This window comes from Zeus faber, assembly GCF_960531495.2.
Source record: "Zeus faber genome assembly, chromosome: 8".
In the NCBI taxonomy this organism is placed as follows: Eukaryota; Metazoa; Chordata; class Actinopteri; order Zeiformes; family Zeidae; genus Zeus; species Zeus faber.
In genome coordinates, this window is record NC_137195.1 from 12,210,676 (window position 1) to 12,233,108 (window position 22,433).

Here is a 22,433-nt window from a genome sequence, read left to right on the forward strand (position 1 = left end):
GGATTGCCATTCGACAAGCCGTCGGACGAGTCGGGATGGAGGACGGAAACAACTACAAACATGGCGGCCCGTCGGCGCGCCGAGGCTCGTGGGCGTTGTAGTGTTTCGTTAAGTCAGACGTTTCGCGAACCAACGGGACGGGGCCCGGGGAAGAAAACTTTCCAAACCCACCCCCCCACCTCCCCCCCAAAAAACAGTCCGAGAATAGAAACTGGGAGTTAACGCTAACCCCAAATAGAAATAAAATAAATGGAAGTTACTCGTCGAGACCGTTTTCTCCATACGCACTTTGCAGAAATGGCTCCAGGTTGGTCGAACTGTGCTCTTGTAACGAAGTGAATTCTGTCAAACCGTGGTGAGTTGTGTTTCCTTTATTCAGTGCGTAAAACCGTTTTGCTCCCCGCTCGACGAAGGTACAACGTAAAAAACCTTCTATTCGTTTAAACGACGTGTAGAAAATGGAGAAGGGCTTTTAGTTATGCTGTTGTGAACACTACAAAAACATTGTCGAGCAGAAGTAATAAGCTAGTAATAAGTACGAAGCTAGTAAGTAGTCATAAGTAATACTAAGTAATAACACAGTGACATTGCCCCGTCCGTTTGAACACAGATGTTTTGTTATAAAACACGTATTCAAAATACTGCATGTGTTGAGATTGTGAACATGAAATATGTCAGAAAAGTACCAACGGGTCCATTTTTCACATCCAGCCTCTGCCTCGGACTGGCATCAGTACAGTGGCAGTGCTGGCACTTTCTGTGTGAACAGGTGTGGCCTCAGTGTGAGTGATCCTCTTTCTCTGTACCTGCAGGAGGCGGGATCAGGACCAGGATCAGGATCAGGCCAGGACCAGGCCAGGTAGGGGAGCCTGAGGAATCCGGACCTGCCAAGGATGTACTGAACTGGGAAACATCTGCTGCTTAGTCACCCAACTTTACAATGGTTAGAATCCATCATCCAGCAGACACCAACACACTCACACCATGACACTTATATATATATATATATATATATATATATATATATAGAGAGAGAGAGAGAGAGAGAGAGAGAGAGAGAGAGAGAGAGAGAGAGAGAGAGAGAGAGAGAGAGAGAGAGAGACTGACTTTTAAGGTTCCTTTATTTTCAGTTTCAGTAAGTCATGTCACAACAGCAGAAACTTGATTATGAATGAACCAATAAACAACAAAAATAGAGACAAACCACAGGAGAGAGAGAGCGAGAGAGAGCGCGCATCTTCTGTTCTGGTCTGTATGCATGGGTTGATGACAGGTATGCCGGCAGGATAAAGAAGGGGGTGAACAAATACTGCAATGGAAGGTATATTATTGTTTCTAATAATTGTGTGTGTGCAGTATGCTTCTTTTCTAATATTACTCTGTCACTAATCAATTGTGGGTATAACAAGGCTGTTTAGGGAGCTCAAGATGGCGTGTTGAATTGAGTCCCAACATTAATATTTGATGAGCTAAATCTATCCATAGGGGTTCCCAGTGTGTGAACATCTCACAGACGGAGTTAGATTGAGCTCTATCTCTATCATCCCCCCCCCCCTCTCATTCTCTGTTTGTCTTTGGTGGGTGGGTGTGGATGCATCTTTCCTGTAATAATATTTGTATAGCTTTTTTTTAAGGAACTTAAAAAACACTTTATGTCACATAAACAAAAAAGAATCACATAGCAAAGTACAGCAATGCATAAAAATAAGATTACGGGAACAGTGGCAAAATGGAAAACAGCGTTAAATATAAGTCAAAGGGAAAGTGGTAGAAAAGGAAGGATAATTTCAGACATTAATGACATTAAAAGCATTTAAAGTGCAGAGCTCATCTGTGGGTAAATGCGCTAATTCAACTACATGTGTTCCTTTTTTGGGAGGGTTTTTTGTCAGAATAATGGCTACAGTAGCTAACATGGCTAACATGGCTTAAGTCACAACGATACAAAAGTTAATGGACACAGTTGTGTGGATGTTGTCTTTGGGAGCTCTCTTAAGCTTATTGTTGAATTGAGCTTCCATTGAACTTCTTAATAAACTATTTGACTATAAGGGCTACATGGCAGTCTGCTCCTTACTTAGTCAGACAGTAGCTGTAAGGTGAATCAAGTTAAGAATAGTAATTTAAAAAAAAATTAGCATATTCATATTTTGTCTAAATTGGCTTTTATGTCCAACGGTGTGATGCCAAGTCCCTTGTTGCACTGCTGCTTGACCAAATATGCTCCCACACCATTCCACCTCCCACTCTCTCCCTGGTTTTATCTGTCCACCATCGCCTCTCTTCATATTTCTGTTTTCTCTATCTTTCTATCCCCACACCCATCCCATTGATTTTTTTGTTTGTTTTTCAAGCTGATTATGTCCCTGTGCTCTGATTCGCCGGCGGGCACTTGGCTTGCTGCACTCTAATTGGACATTTAATTAGATCACAGTTTTAGTCCAATTAGACTGTGAGGTGTGGGGAGAGGGTTAGATGGAGAGAGGAGATGGAGGAGAGAACAAGTCCCCAAGCTGATCTCAGCCCCCACCCCTTTGCTATCCCCTTCTTTCTCTCTCTCTCCTCTTGTCCTCTGTCATGGTCTTTCTTAGCCCCCCCCCTTCTTTCGCTCTCTCACTCTATCTCCTGAGGCCGTCTCATTAGTGATATAATGGGACATTGTCACAACACTCCTCGCCCCATAACTTTCAAGACATTTTCAGTCGTACCCGAAACAGGCAGATAGAGTGATCCGAACTCTTCCGTCCTTTCTTTGCTGGCAAGGTCACTGGGAGGTTGTTATGGGCGCTACTCTCTAATGAAGCCCTACGCCTTCTATAAAGTCCAGCCAACAAAAGAAAAGGGGAAGTCATGTCAGACACAACTCGTCTCTTATCACTGACCCTTATTAATCTCCAGTGCCGCCTCACCAATACTGACCAGTCACCACGACATCGACAAAGAACACACCACACACGCACGCACGCCCGCACACACACACACACGCACACACACACACACACACACACACACACACACACACACACACACACACACACACACACACACACACACACACACACACACAACAACAGCATGTGTTGCAGCTTATTGACTCAGTGCAATGTTCCTGTATGATTTCACATCATAATGAGACCAAGATGAGCTTTGTTACCCACAGCATTCGATTGGATGAGCCAGGCCTCCTCCACACACCAGTGTGAGCTTTTTTCTGGTTCCTCCCTCTTCTGCGTTGTTGTTATAGTCATCTCTCAATTCTCAGATTGGGAGCATAAACAACACCTCGGCCCCAGCAGACCGACAGACAGCCAACAGTTGAACACGCAGACACACACTGGCACACAAACACTTTTGCTCGGATATTACTCCTCTGAGAACACAAGTCAATCTCAGCCTCCCTGGAGCAATCTTGCACACTCCCTCCCGTCCAGCCTCGAGAGGCTGACAGAGAACCAGCTTCTCCTGCACACCTCTATCCCGTAGATACACCTTGGTTTACAATGCCTGTCTGCACCTCTTGACTGTCTTTACAGATTTTCTATGTGTTTATACCTCTGAATGGAGGTCCCTTCATATGCATGTATGTATCTAAGGGAGGTTGTGATCAGTACAGTTTTTGCCATAGGTGTTAATACCTGACCCCTGTGGCTGTGAGATTGACAGCTGTGGTCCCGCCTAATTGCATTACTCTCCCAGGTGATTGGCTCGGACCCGGGGGGCTCATTTGTCGGGATGTATTGTGGTAATGATGTAAATTAGCCGATCTATCTGTCAGTCAGCCCCCCACCCCCTGCTGATTGGCCTAGCTGTGCCCTAGGGCTTGGCCCCCAGCCCAGGGTGCCAGCTCATTGGTCCTTGGGGAAGCAGGAAGTCCCCCAGAAATAGCGCTTGCAGATAGGGTGTCCCTATGGGATGATATTATCAATCCCCCCACCTCTTTTCCTGTCACTCAAAACTAGGGACCGATCCTCTCAGCCCCAATGTCCGTATCAGACACATGTTTAAACTCTCACTCACATGCACTCACACAACTATAAGCATAGCATTCTGTAACATTTTATACATTTATAATAAGTAAATTTGTGTGTGTGTTTATGTGGACCAGCCTCAGCCTCTGCTTCCCCACTGCTTACCCAGCATGCCCAGTGTTGTCCTCCATCAAAACCCAACACTGACACCTTTACACACACACAGACACACTTTGACTCCCTGTTTATATTTTCTGTGGCTCTGTCTCAATAGCATCTTTTCATTTGTTGTGCACACATTTTCTGTGTGAGTGTGTGTGTGGATGCATTCGCTTGCGAGTGGAAGCAATATTGTATGTGTAAGTGTTAACATTCCCGTAGTGTTACTGAAAGGTTTTATGGGAGTCACCAGATTCTTTGTTTAACTCACTCAGCTCATATGAGACAGAATATGAATCAAGTTTCAATAATGTCAGCATCACCATGAATCAATAGGTTCCACAGATGCACAGTCACTTGGCATGGACCTCAGCGCGGATCAATAGTTTACTCTGAGTTATTGTCTTCATATTAATGAGCGGAGTGCTCCCCAAGGAACAAATATGAATGCCTAAATGAAAGCACCCCAATGTTCTCAACGGGACCCAATGTTGTTTTTACACCATCCTTTGTTTGATTTCAGACATTGCATCCCCAAAAGCCTTTTTAGCCAAATTTGGACACTCTGTGGGTGTTTTAAAAAAAAACCAGTTTAGCTGCCATAAAACACCCTCTTACCAATTGAAAACTCTGGTCGAGGTAATGTCAACCAGCCATTAAAAAGGGTTAAATATTTATTTATTTGTCTTTTATATGCTGGGTTGCTTTTAAATCAATTCCTATTTGTATGGAAGTGGTTGGGAGCTCCCATAAAGTGAAAATCCAGTCAAAATGAAAAACCTAAAAACAAAGGGGAAGAGAAGATTTGCGGGTTTGTCTGAAAATCAACACATCAAGCAGAAGACAGCATATTGTTTAATTTGGCTCCCTTTCTAATACATCGTTAACACCAGACATTATAATAATACTGTTGTTTTTGAAGGTGAGGCCATATGGAATCATTTTTTTTCAACCATGTGTTAAATATTAGCATCTCATTAGGAAATTGTGGGAGAGTGTGTGTGTGTGTGTGTGTGTGTGTGTGTGTGTGTGTGTGTGTGTGTGTGTTTGTGTGTGTGTGTTTGTGTGTCTGTATGTCTGTGTGAGATCGAGAGAGACGTTTAAAGAACAAGGTAGTGCACACGCATGTGAGTGACTGTGTAATCTTTCCAAATTAGAAGAGTTTATGGTGGATTTTGGTGAAGCCCCTGTAAAAGTTCTCTCTCATGGAAAATCGCTTCCCATGACTTGGCACATGTGCGACCAACACACACACACACACGCGCGCGCACCCTTTACTACAGCTCTATCGTCCCATACCTCCTACCCTCCTTAACACACTTCTCTAAAATGAGCGTAGCAACAAACCCCTATTATCGCGCAGTGACAAAGCGGGGCTACTTGGCAGAGCGTGAGAAAGCAGGGAGGATGATGGGTAATTGCCATGCGGCACGCAGTGGCCACAGGAGTGCAGTTTATGAGGGCAGAGAGGAGGAGGGGGAGAAATGGAAGGGGGGGGGGTGAAGGACTCTGTGGTACAGTCTCTCTCTCCTTCCACCTTGGAGCTGGTTGGTTCACAGACCGGTCACCTGAGGTGTCAGGGTCAACCTGAGGATATGAAGTGTATCGGTATGCACCCAGTGCTAATGTACCATATGAGTACTATTCTATTAAGGTATGAGGGGGATTATCGTCAACAGTCTTGTCTGGAAAAAAAAGACAGAAACGGTGTGTCAGGTCTGTTATTGTGACTGTTAATGAAAATGTCTCTGCGAAAACTGAAATTGTGGCATGGGTTTGTGTCTCTGGCGTTTATGTGTTTAGGAGCAATAATTGATTTCTGTGTTATGCCCCGCAGGGCTAGTTCCACATCTCTATACACACACACACATCAACACACACACACACACACACACACACACACACACACACACACACACACACACACACACACACACACACACACACACACACACACACACACACAAATCGAGGCCTGCTGCAGTATTAATGAGACATGAATAAGACATGAAGAGAGACCCCCCTCTTACACACTCACACAGTCCCCACCAGGGTCTCCCCTCCCCAGCTGCTTCCTGTCTGCAGATTACCCAGCCTTCACTTGGCTCCGGTTAAGTGGGGCCAGGAAGAGATTTAACCCCCTCAGCGGGCGCACACACACACGCTCACCCACTCCCTACTGTCAGCATACATTAACTCCCTTATTTTAAAGCATCTGTGTGAATGTGTATTAGGCTGTTTTTCGAAGAACCCTAAGGGTGTGTGTATGTCAGAGAAACAATCCTATTTATGAGGTCTCAGTATGATTGATATCCAAGAAATGAAACAACCTTGCTTATCTCCAGCTGGCATTTTGTTATTTAAGGCTATCTTGACAGAGTCGGTTAAATGCCTGTGCTGTGAATGTCAAATGTAAACGAAATTGTTCCACATTTGAAAATCGTAATAATGGATAATTGATATGACAGCTAGACTCACCAGGCAAGCAAATCTTTAATTTCACTGTATTAAATAAATGACAGTTCAGCTGGATATTGAATTGTTTTACGAGCTGACACGTTTGTCTGTGTTTCTAGGCGTCCGAGGCCTCCAGCCCAGGCCCATCCTCTCTGGGCTCTCAAGTCCACGCTGCAGCGGTGAATGGGGATAGGAGCGCCCTCCACAAACTCATCACAGGTGACTTCACACAGTACAACAATTCAGCTCTGCAGACATTTGACGTGCAGGTCTGGCTTTATTTTTGGAACACTATATTTTTGGAATACTGGAATGAACTCTTGCAAAGCTATGGATTTTCGCAATACTATTATCATTAGTATTTTGTAGTTTTGTTTTTTTATTCAATTAATAAATTTTAATTTTTGCATTGCAACCATGTGATAAAGAATTTACAATTGAACTGTAATGTTAATTCTTTTATAATCAAACGAAGGCGAGGTGGTGTAATATGACATTGTAAAGCAACAGATATAGACTTTTGTCCTTGATTGGAAATCCAAATACTATAGAATTGCTTCATATCGTATATATATATCTGGTTCCAGATACACCCCCAGGACTATGAAAAAGCTTGCCAAAATATTAAAGCCTGGGCTCAGTTTGCTCTACGTGTTAATGTGAAATCCTTGAATAGGAGGTAGGCCTGTCTCTTTCACGCCTCAAACAGAAATAGGTCAGTGTTCGGGGTTTGTCACAGAGCGCGATTCCTCAAGCCAGTAGGAGAGGCTCCACCCGACTGCCCCAAATAAATTGATTCACTTCAACAAGTGGTGGAAGTCCCTAAATGTTCAAAAACTGGAAAAGCAGCAAATTTTGTCAAATGTAACTGTTGATCATGAATGCTTTGTCATAAGTAAGAAGATAACTATTTTTATTTTTAAGAATGATAACAAAGTGAATTATATATTTAAGGTAAATAATGCTTTTTCAGTCTGTTTCCCATTTGTGTGTGTGCGTACCATTTTCGTAATCTGTATGTGTTTGTGTAGCGGACCCCACACTGCGGGACCATGAGGACCAGTTTGGGCGGACCCCTTTGATGTACTGTGTGCTGGCCGACCGTCTGGACTGTGCCGAGGCTCTGCTGAAAGCAGGAGCATCAGTCAACAAGACTGACCACAGCCAGCGCACCGCGCTGCACCTCGCCGCCCAGAAGGTACAAAATAAAATGTCACATTATTTTATGACGAAACCTCAATATTAATAACTTGATGAAATGGCTACTGGTGGTTTCATAAGATAGAGACATGAAAAATATTTGAGAAACAAATAGGATATAGTGCATGCCTCAAACACATGCATGCACTATAGGATATGCTCAAATACACAACACATACACCTCAATCTCTATAATTGAAAAGGCGTCGGCCTCGTGAATTAAATGTGAATGTTGGAGATGAGTAAACAAGGATGACTGAAGGGACGATTATATGGTTTTAGCAAAATGATGATTGGATAAGAGACTGAGTGGGAGAGAGAATGGGAGACTGAAAGTTCCTACTCTCTGGTGAGGAGTTAGTGCCCCCTAGTGGTGATGATCTTTGTCTCAGGGCTGGCGGTGACCAAAAGCAACACCGTTTAAAATCTCATTCTTCTATCACTAACATATGCTGTGATACCAATTCATGTGCTTTGATTCATCCCTTGCTCCCTTTGTCTGACCGCCATTCTGTCAGTTTCCTGAGCAGGGTGTATACAACGTGCAGTCCCTGAATGAAGATTAAGATGGAAAATTAAGTCTTTGGAAATGTCTATGGTTAAGACATTGTTCCGGGGGAATTTCATGGTAGTATCAGCTGGTACAAAATGTTTTTTTTTTCGCGGGATGAGGAGTGTCTATTTTCTTGTAAGCCAGCCTATTTATTTGGAAACCTATTTTTTGTAAATCACAGTTTTGTAAAACACTGTCGTTATATCTGCACCTCTGCTATATGTTTTATTGTTTGTTACCAGCACTCAAGTTATGTGTGCCACAGAAGGCCAGGGCCTGGAGTTCTTGGCACACTGTTGTGGAAAGGCCGGTTGTGTAGTCAATGTAGTGCACTAAATCTCTTGAATGAAACAGATATGGAGGTAAGAAGACTAACAGGTTCAGTAGCAGGTATATAGTTAAACTTAGATCCTTATAGAACTTGTGTTTTATTTATCCCTCCCACGCTCAAACTGTATAATCCCCATGGCGCTTCAGGGGATCTCCCAGCCAGACGGCATACACAGTGTGAGTGAATCCATGTGTGTGTGTGTGTGTGTGTGTGTGTGTGTGTGTGTGTGTGTGTGTGTGTGTGTGTGTGTGTGTGTGTGTGTGTGTGTGTGTGTGTGTGTGCGTGTGTGTGTGTGTATGTGTATGTGTTATGTGTGGGTGTGGGTGTGGGTGGGTGTGTGAGTGGGTTGGGTGGGAGGGGGGGGTTCTTAGTGATGGGAGGCCCTGTCTCTCTGACATCTGATCAATAAGTGGCTGAGATGGTGAGAGAGGCCAGGGATTACTGATCTAATTGGGTTGAGAATAGGGAGGACAGACCACACACACACACCCACACATACACACACACACATAGATGCATGCTCACACTCGAGATAGATTTGTCAGACTGTGGCACGGTGGTCAGAGGATGGCAAATATACAAAACACACACACGCAGACAAACAGACACATACGCGCAGGCAGAAATGCACGTGCATGTGCGTGTAAACAGGCCGTTCTGTGGCAGTGGCTGAATGTCATAATCTCTGTCCCACCGGGTCTGAGGCGAGAGGCTGGGAGCGCTGGTTTGTCTGCTGTGGAGGAGGAAGAGAAGGATGATGATGAGAGCAGGGTGACAGGGAGTGACGGGCTCTTTAGTCCGCTAACTGTTGAGCGGCCTGACACACACACACGCGCACAAGCACACACACAAACACACACACACACACACACACACAGTCTGAGGTGATGGATGGGCTCCTGATTGAACAAGACAGCTCTGAATACTGATGATGCTGTGTATGTGAGTGCAAGCATGCATTTCTATGTGTGTGTGTGTATATGTGTGTGTGTGTGTGTGTGTGTGTGTGTGTGTGTGTGTGTGTGTGTGTGAGTGAGTGAGAGAAAGAGAGAGAGGGGGAGAGATAGTCAGTGGTGTTGTTTGATGCTGAAACAGTCCCTGTTATTGCCCATGCAAAAAATCACGTACTTGTGAAATCTATTTTTGTGTGTGTGTGTGTGTGTGTGTGTGTGTGTGTCTGTATTGCAGGGAAACATGCGTTTTTTAAAGATGCTGCTATCCCGTCGCGCTGACTGGCTGCAGAAAGATCTAGAAGAGATGACCCCGCTCCACCTGGCCACCAGACACCCCTCCCCAAAACCTCTCGCCCTGCTACTCAAACATATTGGACCTGGAGAGGTTGACACACAGGATAAGAACAAGGTGCTGCAGCACACACACACACACACACACACACACACACACACACACACACACACACACAGATGGGCATACACAGAGTTTAAAGCGTCGAATAGTAGCCATTTATGCTGACAAATAGCCTCCAAAGAGATAACTGCCCCACCAATGATAATTATTTGAACTCAACAGGGATTTGAGATTTTTGATTTGAGACATAAGTGTACCCAACACACAAAAGCTCACACAGCCACACACTTATGTTTACACACTCACACAACCCCCCCTACACGCACACCAACAGGCACACGCACACACACACAGCCCAATGATATGACAATAAGTGACTTTGTTCTCTTTTTCCATCAACCCAACCCAAGCACACACACACATGCACGGTCAATTTAGGTTGTAGGCGCTGATTTGATCTGACATCAGTAGCGAGCTTTGTAATAATCCAATATGCATCATCATATCAGGTGACAGTGTTCAGGGAAACCTCAGAATAACTTGGCCGCCTGCGTAGAGGCAGCATGTGCGCTACTGTTGTAGCTAACCGCTATCGTTTCAATACACACTTTGTGAAATGGATTTGCCCTCCTCCAACATTCTTGCCATGTCATGGTACCAGCCAATATTTCCATGCCGACGTGACACACACACACACACACACACACACACACAAACCCTGACCTGCGCTGAAACGCGCAGACGAATTAATTTCTGGGGATACACCACTTTTTCATTGCCAACAGCATTTGATTACAACTTAGGTGCTGGTTCATAAAAAATAAAAATAAACACCAATTCACTCCATTGTTTCTATTGAGCAGTACAAACCATCCAAGACCAATAGATTGGGCTCATTAGAGCTTACAGTAAGGATTAACAAATAACACACTTTTCTCCATTGTAGACATCTAATATGCTTCCATGTCTCAAAAGGCAAGTCGAGCTGCCTGTGACATTTCAGATGTCCAATGTGGCTTTTTGGGGTCTGATCTTTGTATCAAGGATATTGGGAGTACTAATACATTCTATTATAATGTATTATAATAATCCTATTCCAGTTTTGTATTGCGGCCTGCCTATTCCAATATTTTGACATATTATAGTTAATCTCTTACCCAAATACACTTCCAAATGCTTGATCCATCAATACACACACATACCGTTTTTACACCAAAATTGGGCTAAAATTGACGCCTTTCCCATTACCAGGAGAAATGCTGTTTATTTATTTATTCATTCATTTATTAATTAATGTATTCATTCATTCATTCATTCATTCATTCATTCATTCATTTATTTATTTACCTATTTATCTATTTATTTATTCAGTTATATAATGTTCAACGTCATGAACGCGTTGGGAAAGGGGTGTATCATGGTTTCAGTGTGATTGGGAAAAAAACAGTCGAGACCGGTTTGGGGCTGTGCTGGAGTGGCTCGAAGCCCGGTTGGGAGCGTGGGGGTTCTGCGCTGTGGTCCCCACACTCAAAACATTCCATGGTCCCCCATGAGGGAACAAAAGTCATTAACTTCTGATTGACTGATTTTGGATTCTAAATCGGATATGAAATGATCGGATATAATAAATAAATAAATAACGGATATTCCTGTCTATTAACGTGCCAGTGTCCTGAACTTCAAGGCACATTGCATCGCACCGAAAAAAGGTGAAGGTGCCAAAATTAGCGGGTCGACCCGGGCGTTATGATGTTAGCGGTTGTTATCGGGTTTTTGATGCAGTGGGAAAGCGGAAACAGACACACCCTGGTTTTCCTTTCTGATTCTCTCTCTCTCTCTCTCTCTCTCTCTCTCTCTCTCTCTCTCTCTCTCTCTCTCTCTCTCTCTCTCTCTCCGTTCGCCTATGTTTAGCAAACTGCTCTTCACTGGTCAGCCTTCTATAACCGGCCAGAACATGTCCGCCTGTTGATCAAACATGACTCCAACATCGGCATTCCAGACAGTGAGGGGAAGATCCCGCTGCACTGGGCGGCTCACAGCCAGGAGCCCAGCGCCACGCAGACTGTCCGCTGCATTCTGGTACTGCACACACATCGTCACATGTGTGGGTTAGGGTTCGATATATACAGGGCGAGCACGTGGGCAAAATGTGCACATATTGACACATATTTACACAACCATGAAGCCTAGAGATACACATACATCATTTATGCAAATACACACAAATTTGAATGCAGACATTTATTCTCACATGCAGAGCATTTGTGTGTGTGTGTGTGTGTGTGTGTGTGTGTGTGTGTGTGTGTGCGTGCGTGCGTGCGTGGGTGCGTGTTTGCGTGCGTGCTTGTGCAGGAGGCAGCTCCCACCGAGTCCCTGCTGAACTGGCAGGACTATGAGGGTCGAACCCCCCTGCACTTTGCTGTTGCCGATGGTAACGAGGCGGTGGTGGAGGTGTTGACTTCCTACGAGGGCTGCAATGTCACAGCATACGACAACCTCTTTAGAACGCCCCTACACTGGGCGGCGCTCCTGGGTGAGAAAACGGGAAGGGAGAATCAGATGTCCAGCCTAGGGGAGGGCAACATGACGATATCATATTGTGACTGTCTAAAAATGTATAACAATACGTTGTCACAGGAAGGTCATGAGATCACAATTTCTCTTTTTATTTATGACTCTATTGGTAGACAGCCCTGGGACCGACGCTGGACAGATCACTTGCGTCATCTGTAAAACCACGTGTCCCAATTGCTGTGTGTTTGCACCGCACTATGGAAGAATCGTTAACAGTATTTAGAGTCAGAACCCAATTGGCGACACTATACTGTCTTCAGTGAGCCCAGATGACAACAATACAAGTATGGTTCTTCTTGCCATCTACGTTTGGATATAGGGTTTTCCTTTGGAGCAAATATAAACAAAACTGAAGAGTCATTTTGATAATTGGCTTTTGTACAGCAGTAAAGATGATGCATTGTTCTCAGCTCACAACGGACAAACTGCCAATCATGGCGAGTGTTTGTCTGCACATGTTTGTCTCTTGTTTTCATTGCACATTGTTCTCTCTCAGTATGTGAGGTTGTGTACGTGATGGTTCTGTACGTGCTCGCAATTTGAAAGTACATGTGTGTTTTTCAGGACATGCCAGCATTGTTCACCTGCTGCTGGAGAGGAACACGTCAGGCACAATTCCCTCAGACAGCCAGGGAGCAACGCCACTGCACTATGGAGCCCAGAGCAACTATGCTGTGGGTCCCGTGCACACACACACACACACACACACACACACATACACACACACACACACACACACACACACACATACACTTGAGAATGTAGTCAGTCAACAAAAATACATTATAAAATAATAAAATATGCAATACAAAGATAAACAATAGTATTAATAATAGGTTCAATTTGGTTGTAATCTTTACATGAATGTATGGAGGCGATACAGACTGTCAATTTGGAGTTTACTGAAAAGCTCGATTCATCTCATCAAGTTCTAGTAGGATGTAACAAGATTGTAATTTCCTCAACTGTATTTATGCATGCAAATTTGAGTGCGAATTTGCGTTTCGTGCAGGAGACTGTGGGTGTTTTTCTCTCCCATCCCTCGGTGAAGGACGAGCCCGACCTGGAGGGCCGGACAGCGTTCATGTGGGCCGCTGGCAAGGGCAGCGACGATGTGATCCGCACCATGCTGAGCCTCACCCCGCACATCGACATCAACATGGCCGACAAGTACGGCGGCACCGGTGAGTGCCGTGGAATCCCTTTTATGTGTACCTCTGCATGAACTAAACCTCTTCTGGCTGTTGTGAGGGGCGCCAGGAAGGGAAGGAAACACTCCTCTCTGGCATGCTTGGAGAACATGGAGACCTAAATGCCTAAACACTAAACACACACACACACACACACACACACACACACATTAAAAAAATCCCTCCCAGGGGTGCCGAAGTAGCTCCCCTGGTCGAGCGTGTACCACCTTCCCCCAGCCAGCCCGGGTTCAAATCCAGCCCGAGGCCCTTTGCTGCGTGTCTTCCCCTCTCTCTCCCTGCCTTTCCTGTCTCTAAACTCTCATATCTAATAAAGTGCCACAAAAAATGATCTTGAAAAAAAAGCCCTCCCATTTCTACTGTTTGTGCTTCCCTGTTCTGATTTGTTTTGGAACTCAGCGTTCGAGGTGACGCAGGTGCTGGACATACTTGTGTGAGGCCGGGGAAAATTATGTCACAGGGGATACCCCGGTGTGTGGAAATAGTGTGTGTGTGTGTGTGTGTGTGTGGAGGCGGGGAATGCCCCCGGGGGCCACTGGAGCGGGAGAGAGAGGAAGTGAGTGGAGGAAGTGATACTGTCAGTGAAATTAGTGTGACCCAGTAAGCTTGATGAATAGTGCCTCGCAACTGCCAGCACTGTCCCATGATTTCATTGCACGCGCACACACACACACACACACACACACACACATATCACTTGCACACTTACACACACACATCCATATCATATGCACACTTACACATACGCACATACACAAAGACACATAAGCATGCCATGCTCTGACCCCTGGGTTATTTAGCCTCCCTAATCTCCATGGCGATAGCCCCTCTGCTTATTCAGACAGTAATTGTTTATGCATGCATAATATGTAGCGTTCCAGTCATGGTAATGAGCAGGGGTGAAGGCCAACGGAGCTGGCTGGTGCTTGGATCACTTCCATGCACTTGACTCTAATCCCTACTGTCTGGGGACAGGGCTGCTATAGCCACAAGGAGGCTACAGTGGATTTCTTCTCATTGAATTTCTCTATCGGTTTAACCTGTCCATTGACTAGGGCTCTGCCCAGACATGAGCCCTGGTGAAGGGATAAATGAACCGAGTCAGGCTGGAAGTGTGTGGCCCAGTTAGCCCGAGGAGCTCATATTCAATGTAGTTGTTAATTATTATCAATACAATGTTAATGCAGACTATAAGTAGTGCAATCCAGTAGACTGTATATGGACAATATACACTTTATATATTTGTTTGTTCTTATTTATTTACTCTTAATCCTGTACCTGTATCTTAAATCTTTAAACTTTTCTGCAAAAATGCAACTTCCCAACAGAGACAATGAAGGACATAAATGCAAATGTCATTAATGTGATATACTTCTTACCCAGGGTTAATGATAATTGTTGTGTGTGTGGCTAGCACTGCACGCAGCCTCCCTCTCAGGCCATGTGAGCACAGTGCGTCTGCTGCTGGAGAAAGGAGCCATGGTTGACTCGATGGACGTTATGAAGCACACGCCGCTATTCCGGGCCTGTGAGATGGGACATCGTGATGTCATACTGACTCTCATCAAAGGTGGGCTTTGCATTATAATTAATGAATGTATTTATTTATTATTATTAGTATTATTATTATTAGTATTATTATTATTTATTGTTTTGCAGGTTTGTGCCTTTCCTTTTCTTCCCAAGTTTGTGCCTTGTAGTTTGACATAACCGCATAATGTTCTGTGTGCTTTGTGCAAGGCCTCTCTGCCTTTTATTATTCCGCTGTTTCACAAATTGTAGGTTTCCTTTGAGCCAGAGCGTCATCTGAATACAGCATTAAGTTTACGTTTTGATTGAAATTAAAATTTCCTGCAGGTTCTGCTCGTGTGGACCTGGTGGATGTGGACGGCCACACGGCTCTTCACTGGGCGGCTCTGGGTGGGAACGCCGAGGTGTGTCAGGTGCTCATGGAGAATGGAATCAGTCCCAACGTACAGGTACGAATGCACAGCTCGTGGTTGAAGTGAAAAGTAGATGAAATTATCATCTTTTATTTAAGCTAATGGAATAATCAGCGATTTTTACACATGAATAATGTAGCATGTGCTCTGTACAATTTCACCCAAGTGCAAACTCCTGTCTTTGTTCCTTATAATGAAATGAAAAGTAATGTTTTAGACTCTGCTTTGGTTGGCTCAGGGCCTAGGGCGTTTTTCATTTATGGAATGGGCCTTTAAAGTTCAGATAACTTTTGATGAGCATTTATCATGATGCTCACCCCAAATGAGTTTAGCCCAGCGTCTGTGTGTGTGTGTGTGGTGTGGAACCTGCTTCTCTCTAGGATCAGGCCGGACGCACTCCTCTGCAGTGCGCTGCTTACGGAGGCTACATCACCTGCATGGCTGTTCTCATGGAGAACCAAGCCGATCCAAACATACAGGACAAAGAAGTGAGTCATCTCCATCTTTTAAAGACAAAATGTAGCCGCATTTAACCATGAAGGGAAAACATAGGACAGAACTACGAGCCGCGCCTCGTTTATGTACTGTGGCAGGACGCTGTGGTTTGTTTTTGTGTGTGTTCAGGGGCGGACTGCTCTCCACTGGTCATGCAACAACGGCTACCTGGACGCTGTGAAGCTTCTGCTGGGGTACAACGCTTTCCCTAACCACCTGGAGCACACAGAGGAGAGGTGAGGAGAAATGGAAAGGAGGGAGTGGAACAGCAGTATGAACTGTGTGTGTGTGTGTGTGTGTGTGTGTGTGTGTGTGTGTGTGTGTGTGTGTGTGTGTGTGTGTGTGTGTGTGTGTGTGTGTGTGTGTGTGTGTGTGTGTGTGTATATAACTGTATGTTTTTGTCGTTTTGGTGTATGTAAGTTATAAAGTGTAATCTTTTGAATGATCCTGCATTTTTGTCTAGAAACATCCTGATCAAATATTGAGTTTCACAAAATGTTTAAATTCGTTAATTGATTATCGTAGAATTGTATTTTCTTCATTGCAGTGATCAATTGGTAATTTCTTGGGACGAAAGATATTATTGATCTATATTGTCATATATTTTCACAATAAACCTCGATTGAAAACTTCTTAAGTCCAAGCCAGAATGTTACACTTGGCTGTGAACGGACTGTGTTGATATTATGGGGTTTTTTTTGCCAAAGAAGCAGTTGGGGGGGTTAGGTGCCCCAACCCACTCTACCTGCTGAAGTGCTCTGTTTATGGTTCAGGTACACGCCCCTGGACTACGCCCTGCTGGGGGAGCACAGCGAGGTGACTCAGTTCATGCTGGAGCACGGCGCTCTGTCCATCGCAGCCATCCAGGACATCGCCGCCGCCTCCATCCAGGCCATCTACAAGGGCTACACCGTGCGCAAGGCCTTCAGGGAGAGGAAGCAGCTCCTCATGAGGCATGAGCAGCTCCGCAAGGACGCTGCCAAGTAAGGCTCAAAGTCGCGTTTACACCCGTATTTACATATCCGTATGCCGGTGCACACCCAAAGCCAGAGTTTTTCCCCATTCATACAGACACAAGGTGCTTCAGTTCTTTGCCTCCACCCTGTCTAATAATGGATAAATAACAGGCATTGTGTTCATCTCTCATTCTGCTGTTTCTTTCTGCTTTATCTGTCTCTGTCTTCCCTCTCTTTGCAGACACATTCCCTCCATATCCATCTTACTCCCTGTCATCCGTGCACACACATGCGTCTCTTCTGTCCTATCTTCATCTCTCTTTATGCAAGATCTTCCTGTGTCATTTGCTCACAGTCACATTTATTGTTTACAACTTTCTTCCCCTTATTCATGTATGCGGTGCCACGTATATAATTATTTATAATTAAAAAAAAATTCTGTAAGAAATGTCACATTTTACGTTTGGATTTTTTTTTATGACATGAATACCGTGACATCCAAATTGAAAAAAAAAAAGCTTTTGCCAAATATGTACAGCTTTGCAGTGTTGAGCGTGTCAACAACAAAGTGGTAGGTATGTAATATTATAAATGATTCAATGTTTCATCCCCTAATAACAAAACATTTTCCTACATTTCTTCAAATTGGCATCTGTGTGGCAGAATGAATGATAACCTCCTTGTGTCCTTGGACGGTTTTCCAGAATTCCCTACTTCACAAGAACAAATACAGAATGGACGCAATCTTGTCTCTTGAGATGCTCTGTGTGTTTGTTGTCGTACAATCAATTTATCACACTTGTTCTTTTTGTTTTTTTCTTTGTTCCAACTGCATTGAGTTGTTATACAGTACTGGTCTGTCGGAGGAAAAGCAAACCGCTTATAGAGAGCTATACTTCATATTTATTTATTTATTTATATTTTATATTTCATTCAAATTGAAAGCAGCCATTTCAGGGTTATTTTGCTTTGGAATTGTCTTTTGGCTGTGGAAAATTACATCACAAAAGAACACAAGATCACACAAGAGTATTTTGAGAGCTGGTCCTTGTGTGCCTCTTTGTTCCCAGGAAGCGAGAAGAGGAGCAGCGTCGGCGGGAGGCTGAGCAGCAGAACGCCTCACTTGCCGGCCACAAGCCGCACAAAGTGCCAGTAGAAGGGAGGAATGAAGGCTCCCTGGCGAACAGGATGAGAGAGTTAGCTGTTGTGGAAACTAAGAAATCCTCAAAAGCTGAACGCCTCAGGACCAAAGAGGAGGTTCGGAAACACAAAGGTGCAAGACATGCTCAAGGTCTTACATTTTCACAGCATACCGCGTACTGATTGAAAGCGGTGTAAGGAAATGTATGGAAATGCCAATCAATAAAGAGAGGAAGAACGAGGTTAATTGCATCTTGAAAGATTAAGCATGTCTGTAATGCATCAAGTGAGTGTGAAGACTTCATTTATAAGTACATCTCATATACACAACACACGTCTCTTAACACGAACAACATGGTGTCTGTATCACATTCAAAACTGTCTCTCACCCCTCTCTCTGCTTTGTCTCCACAGCTTACAGGAGCAGATCCTCCAAGAGGAGCAAGGACCCGGAGTCATGTGGCGTCCCAGACACTCAGACGCATCAGTGCCATGTGACCGCTGACCCCCTACCCTACAACCCCCACACCTCCAAGCTGAGGGAGCGCCTGTCCCCCGCCGGCTGCAGCCAGCCGCCCAGCCCCAAACTCCGACGCCCGACCTCGCCCAAGTCCAAAAAACCCTCGCCCTCAGCCACCCGCCCGCCATCCAAGAGGGGCCCCGGCGCGGACCCTGCCGACACCTTCGCCAAAGAACGCTTCCCCCCAAACAAGAGAGACACTCATCCCGCTGCGCGGACGGCCCTCGGCAAGGCTGACGCACACGCCTCGGTGCCCAAGCGCAGGAGTAACAAGGATCAGCATTCAGAGAGCACGGCTCCCGGCGAGCAGGCTCACACTCCCTCTCTGAGATGTCGTTCTGCCCCGGACCACAAGCCTCCTTCCAGCAGGACACACACCCACGCAGCCACACACACCCCCATCACGCACAAGGAGCATCGGAATGAGGCCGCACGTACCATCCAGAAGGCCTGGAGAAGGTGTGTGTGTGTGTGTGTGTGTGTGTGTGTGTGTGTGTGTGTGTGTGTGTGTGTGTGTGTGTGTGTGTGTGTGTGTGTGTGTGTGTGTGTGTGTGTGTGTGTGTGTGTGCGTGCATGCGGCGGGCGGGTGTGCGTGCAGACTTGCGGGCGTGCGTGTGTTTGGGCATGCGCGTGTGTGTCTTTTGTTGAGTATATGGGAGTGTTTGTAGCTGCAAGTATATCCAGTAGCAAAGCCCTCGTCTGGCCCCGGCAGTTTGGCAATGTGGTACCCATATGTGTCCTACAGTCATTATTAAACACCCCACCCCCACCCCCCACCCACCAAAGCCCGTCCAATCTCATACGCCGCCCCCCCAACTCCAACTCCTCCACCCTCCAACCACCTCGGTCTGGAGGCCATAAACACTTCTGCGAGGGTGGAGAGCGTGTGAGAGACGGGGAGCATCATCCAGCTTTAACAGGAGGCAAAAGGTTAAACTGTGCCGTTCTAATGGCTACCAGCAGGCTTCACTCCCCCCTCCCTCTCCAGCACACACCTTCCTTTTCTCTCAGGCCCTGCCAGCCCGCACCGGGGGGCGCCTCTCCTTCCCATCGGATTCAACAATTAGATTTTGCGAGCGCCCTCGCTATTAACTCCCGACAAACTGTTTTTCGAGTTTAATCGCTTTGTTTTGCTTCGGACCTTTGAACTTTTCCCTTCTCGTTGTTATTGTAACGCTATGCGCCCCGCGCGCGTGTGAATCCATAGGTTTCGTGCGAAAGGACGCCGGCGGGAGGCCCGGCCGTCTGAAGGGTCGGAGGCGACGGATCCGAGCGCCGCCGCCGCCGCCCCGAGCTGGAGGAAGAGCGAAGGGAGAGCGCCGCCCTCGAAGTCGGCGGCGAGTAAGAGCTCCGTTCTACAAAGCATCTATGGTAAGATCTCCCCCTCGTACGCGGAGGAAAAAAACAAACCCTTCCCAACCGTCTATTTCCAGCCGAATAATCAGATTATGAAGTGAAGACAACGCTGGTGAATTTAGCTGAAACCCCGAGTGACGTGAACGTGAGGAGCTGGTTCGTACGTCAGGGCGGTTTCTGAAGCGTCAGTGACTAATTGGGCTGGCGGAGACACCTGTAAGTGTAACAGCCACATACCAGCACAGTATCAGCCTAATAACCCTTGGTGGGGTTTCGCCCCACCGACAGGCCTGACCTTCATCACACATCATCAGGTGATGACGGGGGGAATAGGCAGAAACCTTACCATGCCAAAACACACACACACACACACACACACACACACACATAACCGCACAGCGTTTCACCCGACAGACCGACAGAGGCCCCACCTTCACCTCCCGATGCCGTAACCCCTCCCCCTTCTTTCCTCGCCATCTCCTCTCTGCGTTGCGCTCGCTCTCTCTCCCTCTCTCTCTCTCTCCCTCCCTCTCTCTCTCCCTCCCTCTCTCTCTCACTCTCTCTCTCTCTCTCTCTGCTTCTGCTCCCTGACAGTCCTGGCACTGTGAAAAGTTCAAGGCTGTCAAGGGGAATGTCAGACGACTGCATAGAGCTATCTGCAGGACACACACCAAACCCCACACGCAGTCACACACACATTTAGTAAATTCATTCTCTGGTACCGCCCCCCCCCCCCCCCCTGTTGGGGGATAGTTTTGGGGGTTTTATTTGCATGCGGCGGCGGACCGGGCCACGCGAGCAGAAGTGAGCTAGAAGGTCAAATAAATGACGATTTAAAATGTAGCAATTCTATTTAAACATCTCAAATCTCTTAAAAGAGCTCTGTCATTCGCCGACGACAATTTGTTTTGTTGAAAGCGTCAAGGTGTGTTTTTCGAGGTGCATCTTTCTGACTGGCGGAAAAAGCAGAAGCGCGTGAGTCAGTTTCGTCCCGGGTCACATCCACTGTAACTGTGCTAAACCAGCAGGCAGCTCATTTGCATCTGTGAAGAAAACACGTCTCAAAGGCCCCAGTGAGGATTGAACTCACGACCCCTGGTTTACAAGACCAGTGCTCTAACCACTGAGCTATAGAGCCTTACCTGTTGGGCCAGATGATGGAAGAGACAGAGCCGGGACAGTCCTCCGCGCCAAGTGCCTCTCACGTCTGACACTCCCAGCAGGAGGCCCTTTTGCCGTAGGTGCTGATGAGATGGGTGTAAAGTGGATATGTAAACAGATATACACATTTGACGTTCTTTCCTTCCGTCGCTCAGTAGGGTTACTAGTCTGCACGGTTTGCCGTCTTTTAGGAAACTCCATGGCCAGGCGGGGGCGTCCCCTTCGCAGCGCTCAGTCCCAGTTACTCCTGGACTTGACCCTGCGCACCCAGAGCCAGAGTAAGCCACGCACCAGCACCCGCACGCAAGCTCTTCACCAACCACGCCTGTCCAAATGCGACTGTAACTGGTTTTCTGTGCTTCCGCATCAGTAAGCGGCATCGACTGCGTGCACCTCTGCGACACGGTGAGCCAGGCCGTGCAGTACTCCTACCACCTGAGGCCGCACAGCGCGGGGCAGGGGACGCGGGGACGCGGAAAGCGCTGAGACCGCGCCACGGGCGGCTCCACGCCCCCTGATGTGCTCCGAGATGGCTGGCCGCCTCCTCTATAGGGTTACTGGGTTTATTGTTCCCTCCGCCCACCGGGTTCTCTAAAATTAAGCCATGCGACATCGGTGTCCTGACCGCACAGGTTGGGGTGACCACTACAGAAATGATGTGTGTGTGTGTGTGTTAAAGATAACCTTTAATTCCATTGTGGAAGGAAAACACAGAATCGCACACACGCTTTCTGATAACCTTTCCTTCTGTTGTGGAGATTGAGTCAGTCCATCAACAACCGGTCATACACCGGGCCCACCTGCAGCCCAACATGAAATTACACACACACACACACACACACACACACACACACACACACACACACACACACACACACACACACACACACACACACACACACACACACACACACACACACACACACACACACAGCTGGTCTCTCGCTGCCTTGGAATTTGCATTTCTATACTACGCTGATATATGCATGTATTGTCGTGTGCATTTGCACAAGAGATCACTCAAATCTCTCCTTGTCAGTATTATATTAAGTATATACCTCAATGTTGTTGCAATGGTTTTACTTTGTTAAATGTTCTCTAAAA

At 46.2% G+C, this 22,433-nt stretch overlaps 1 protein-coding gene across 3 annotated transcripts; it reads left to right on the forward strand.

The window, feature by feature from the left end:
* The first annotated feature begins 200 nt into the window (after positions 1-200).
* invs (inversin) lies at positions 201-22,420 on the forward strand. 3 transcript variants are annotated; one of them, XM_080006071.1, is made up of 19 exons: positions 201-355; positions 813-943; positions 6,704-6,803; positions 7,616-7,782; positions 9,857-10,030; positions 11,888-12,055; positions 12,329-12,509; positions 13,115-13,224; positions 13,563-13,734; positions 15,173-15,328; positions 15,616-15,737; positions 16,082-16,189; positions 16,326-16,432; positions 16,970-17,179; positions 18,223-18,425; positions 18,707-19,271; positions 20,020-20,183; positions 21,485-21,607; positions 21,700-22,420. In XM_080006071.1, exons 2-19 carry the CDS (start codon positions 941-943, stop codon positions 21,813-21,815), a joined length of 2,949 nt encoding a protein of 982 aa, XP_079862197.1. In that variant the 5' UTR covers positions 201-355; positions 813-940; the 3' UTR covers positions 21,816-22,420. The 3 variants fall into 3 exon arrangements, with proteins under 3 accessions (XP_079862197.1, XP_079862198.1, XP_079862199.1); XM_080006072.1 differs by having other exon boundaries at positions 21,521-21,607; XM_080006073.1 differs by lacking the exons at positions 21,485-21,607; positions 21,700-22,420 and adding an exon at positions 21,194-21,418.
* The last annotated feature ends 13 nt before the right edge of the window (positions 22,421-22,433 follow it).

Excerpts from the sequence above, each read along its gene's own strand:
- invs (XM_080006071.1), top strand. Across the intron at positions 15,329-15,615 it reads CATACTGACTCTCATCAAAG|GTTCTGCTCGTGTGGACCTG; the intron begins GTGGGCTTTGCA and ends AATTTCCTGCAG. Across the intron at positions 20,184-21,484 it reads CGTTCTACAAAGCATCTATG|TAGGGTTACTAGTCTGCACG; the intron begins GTAAGATCTCCC and ends TCCGTCGCTCAG.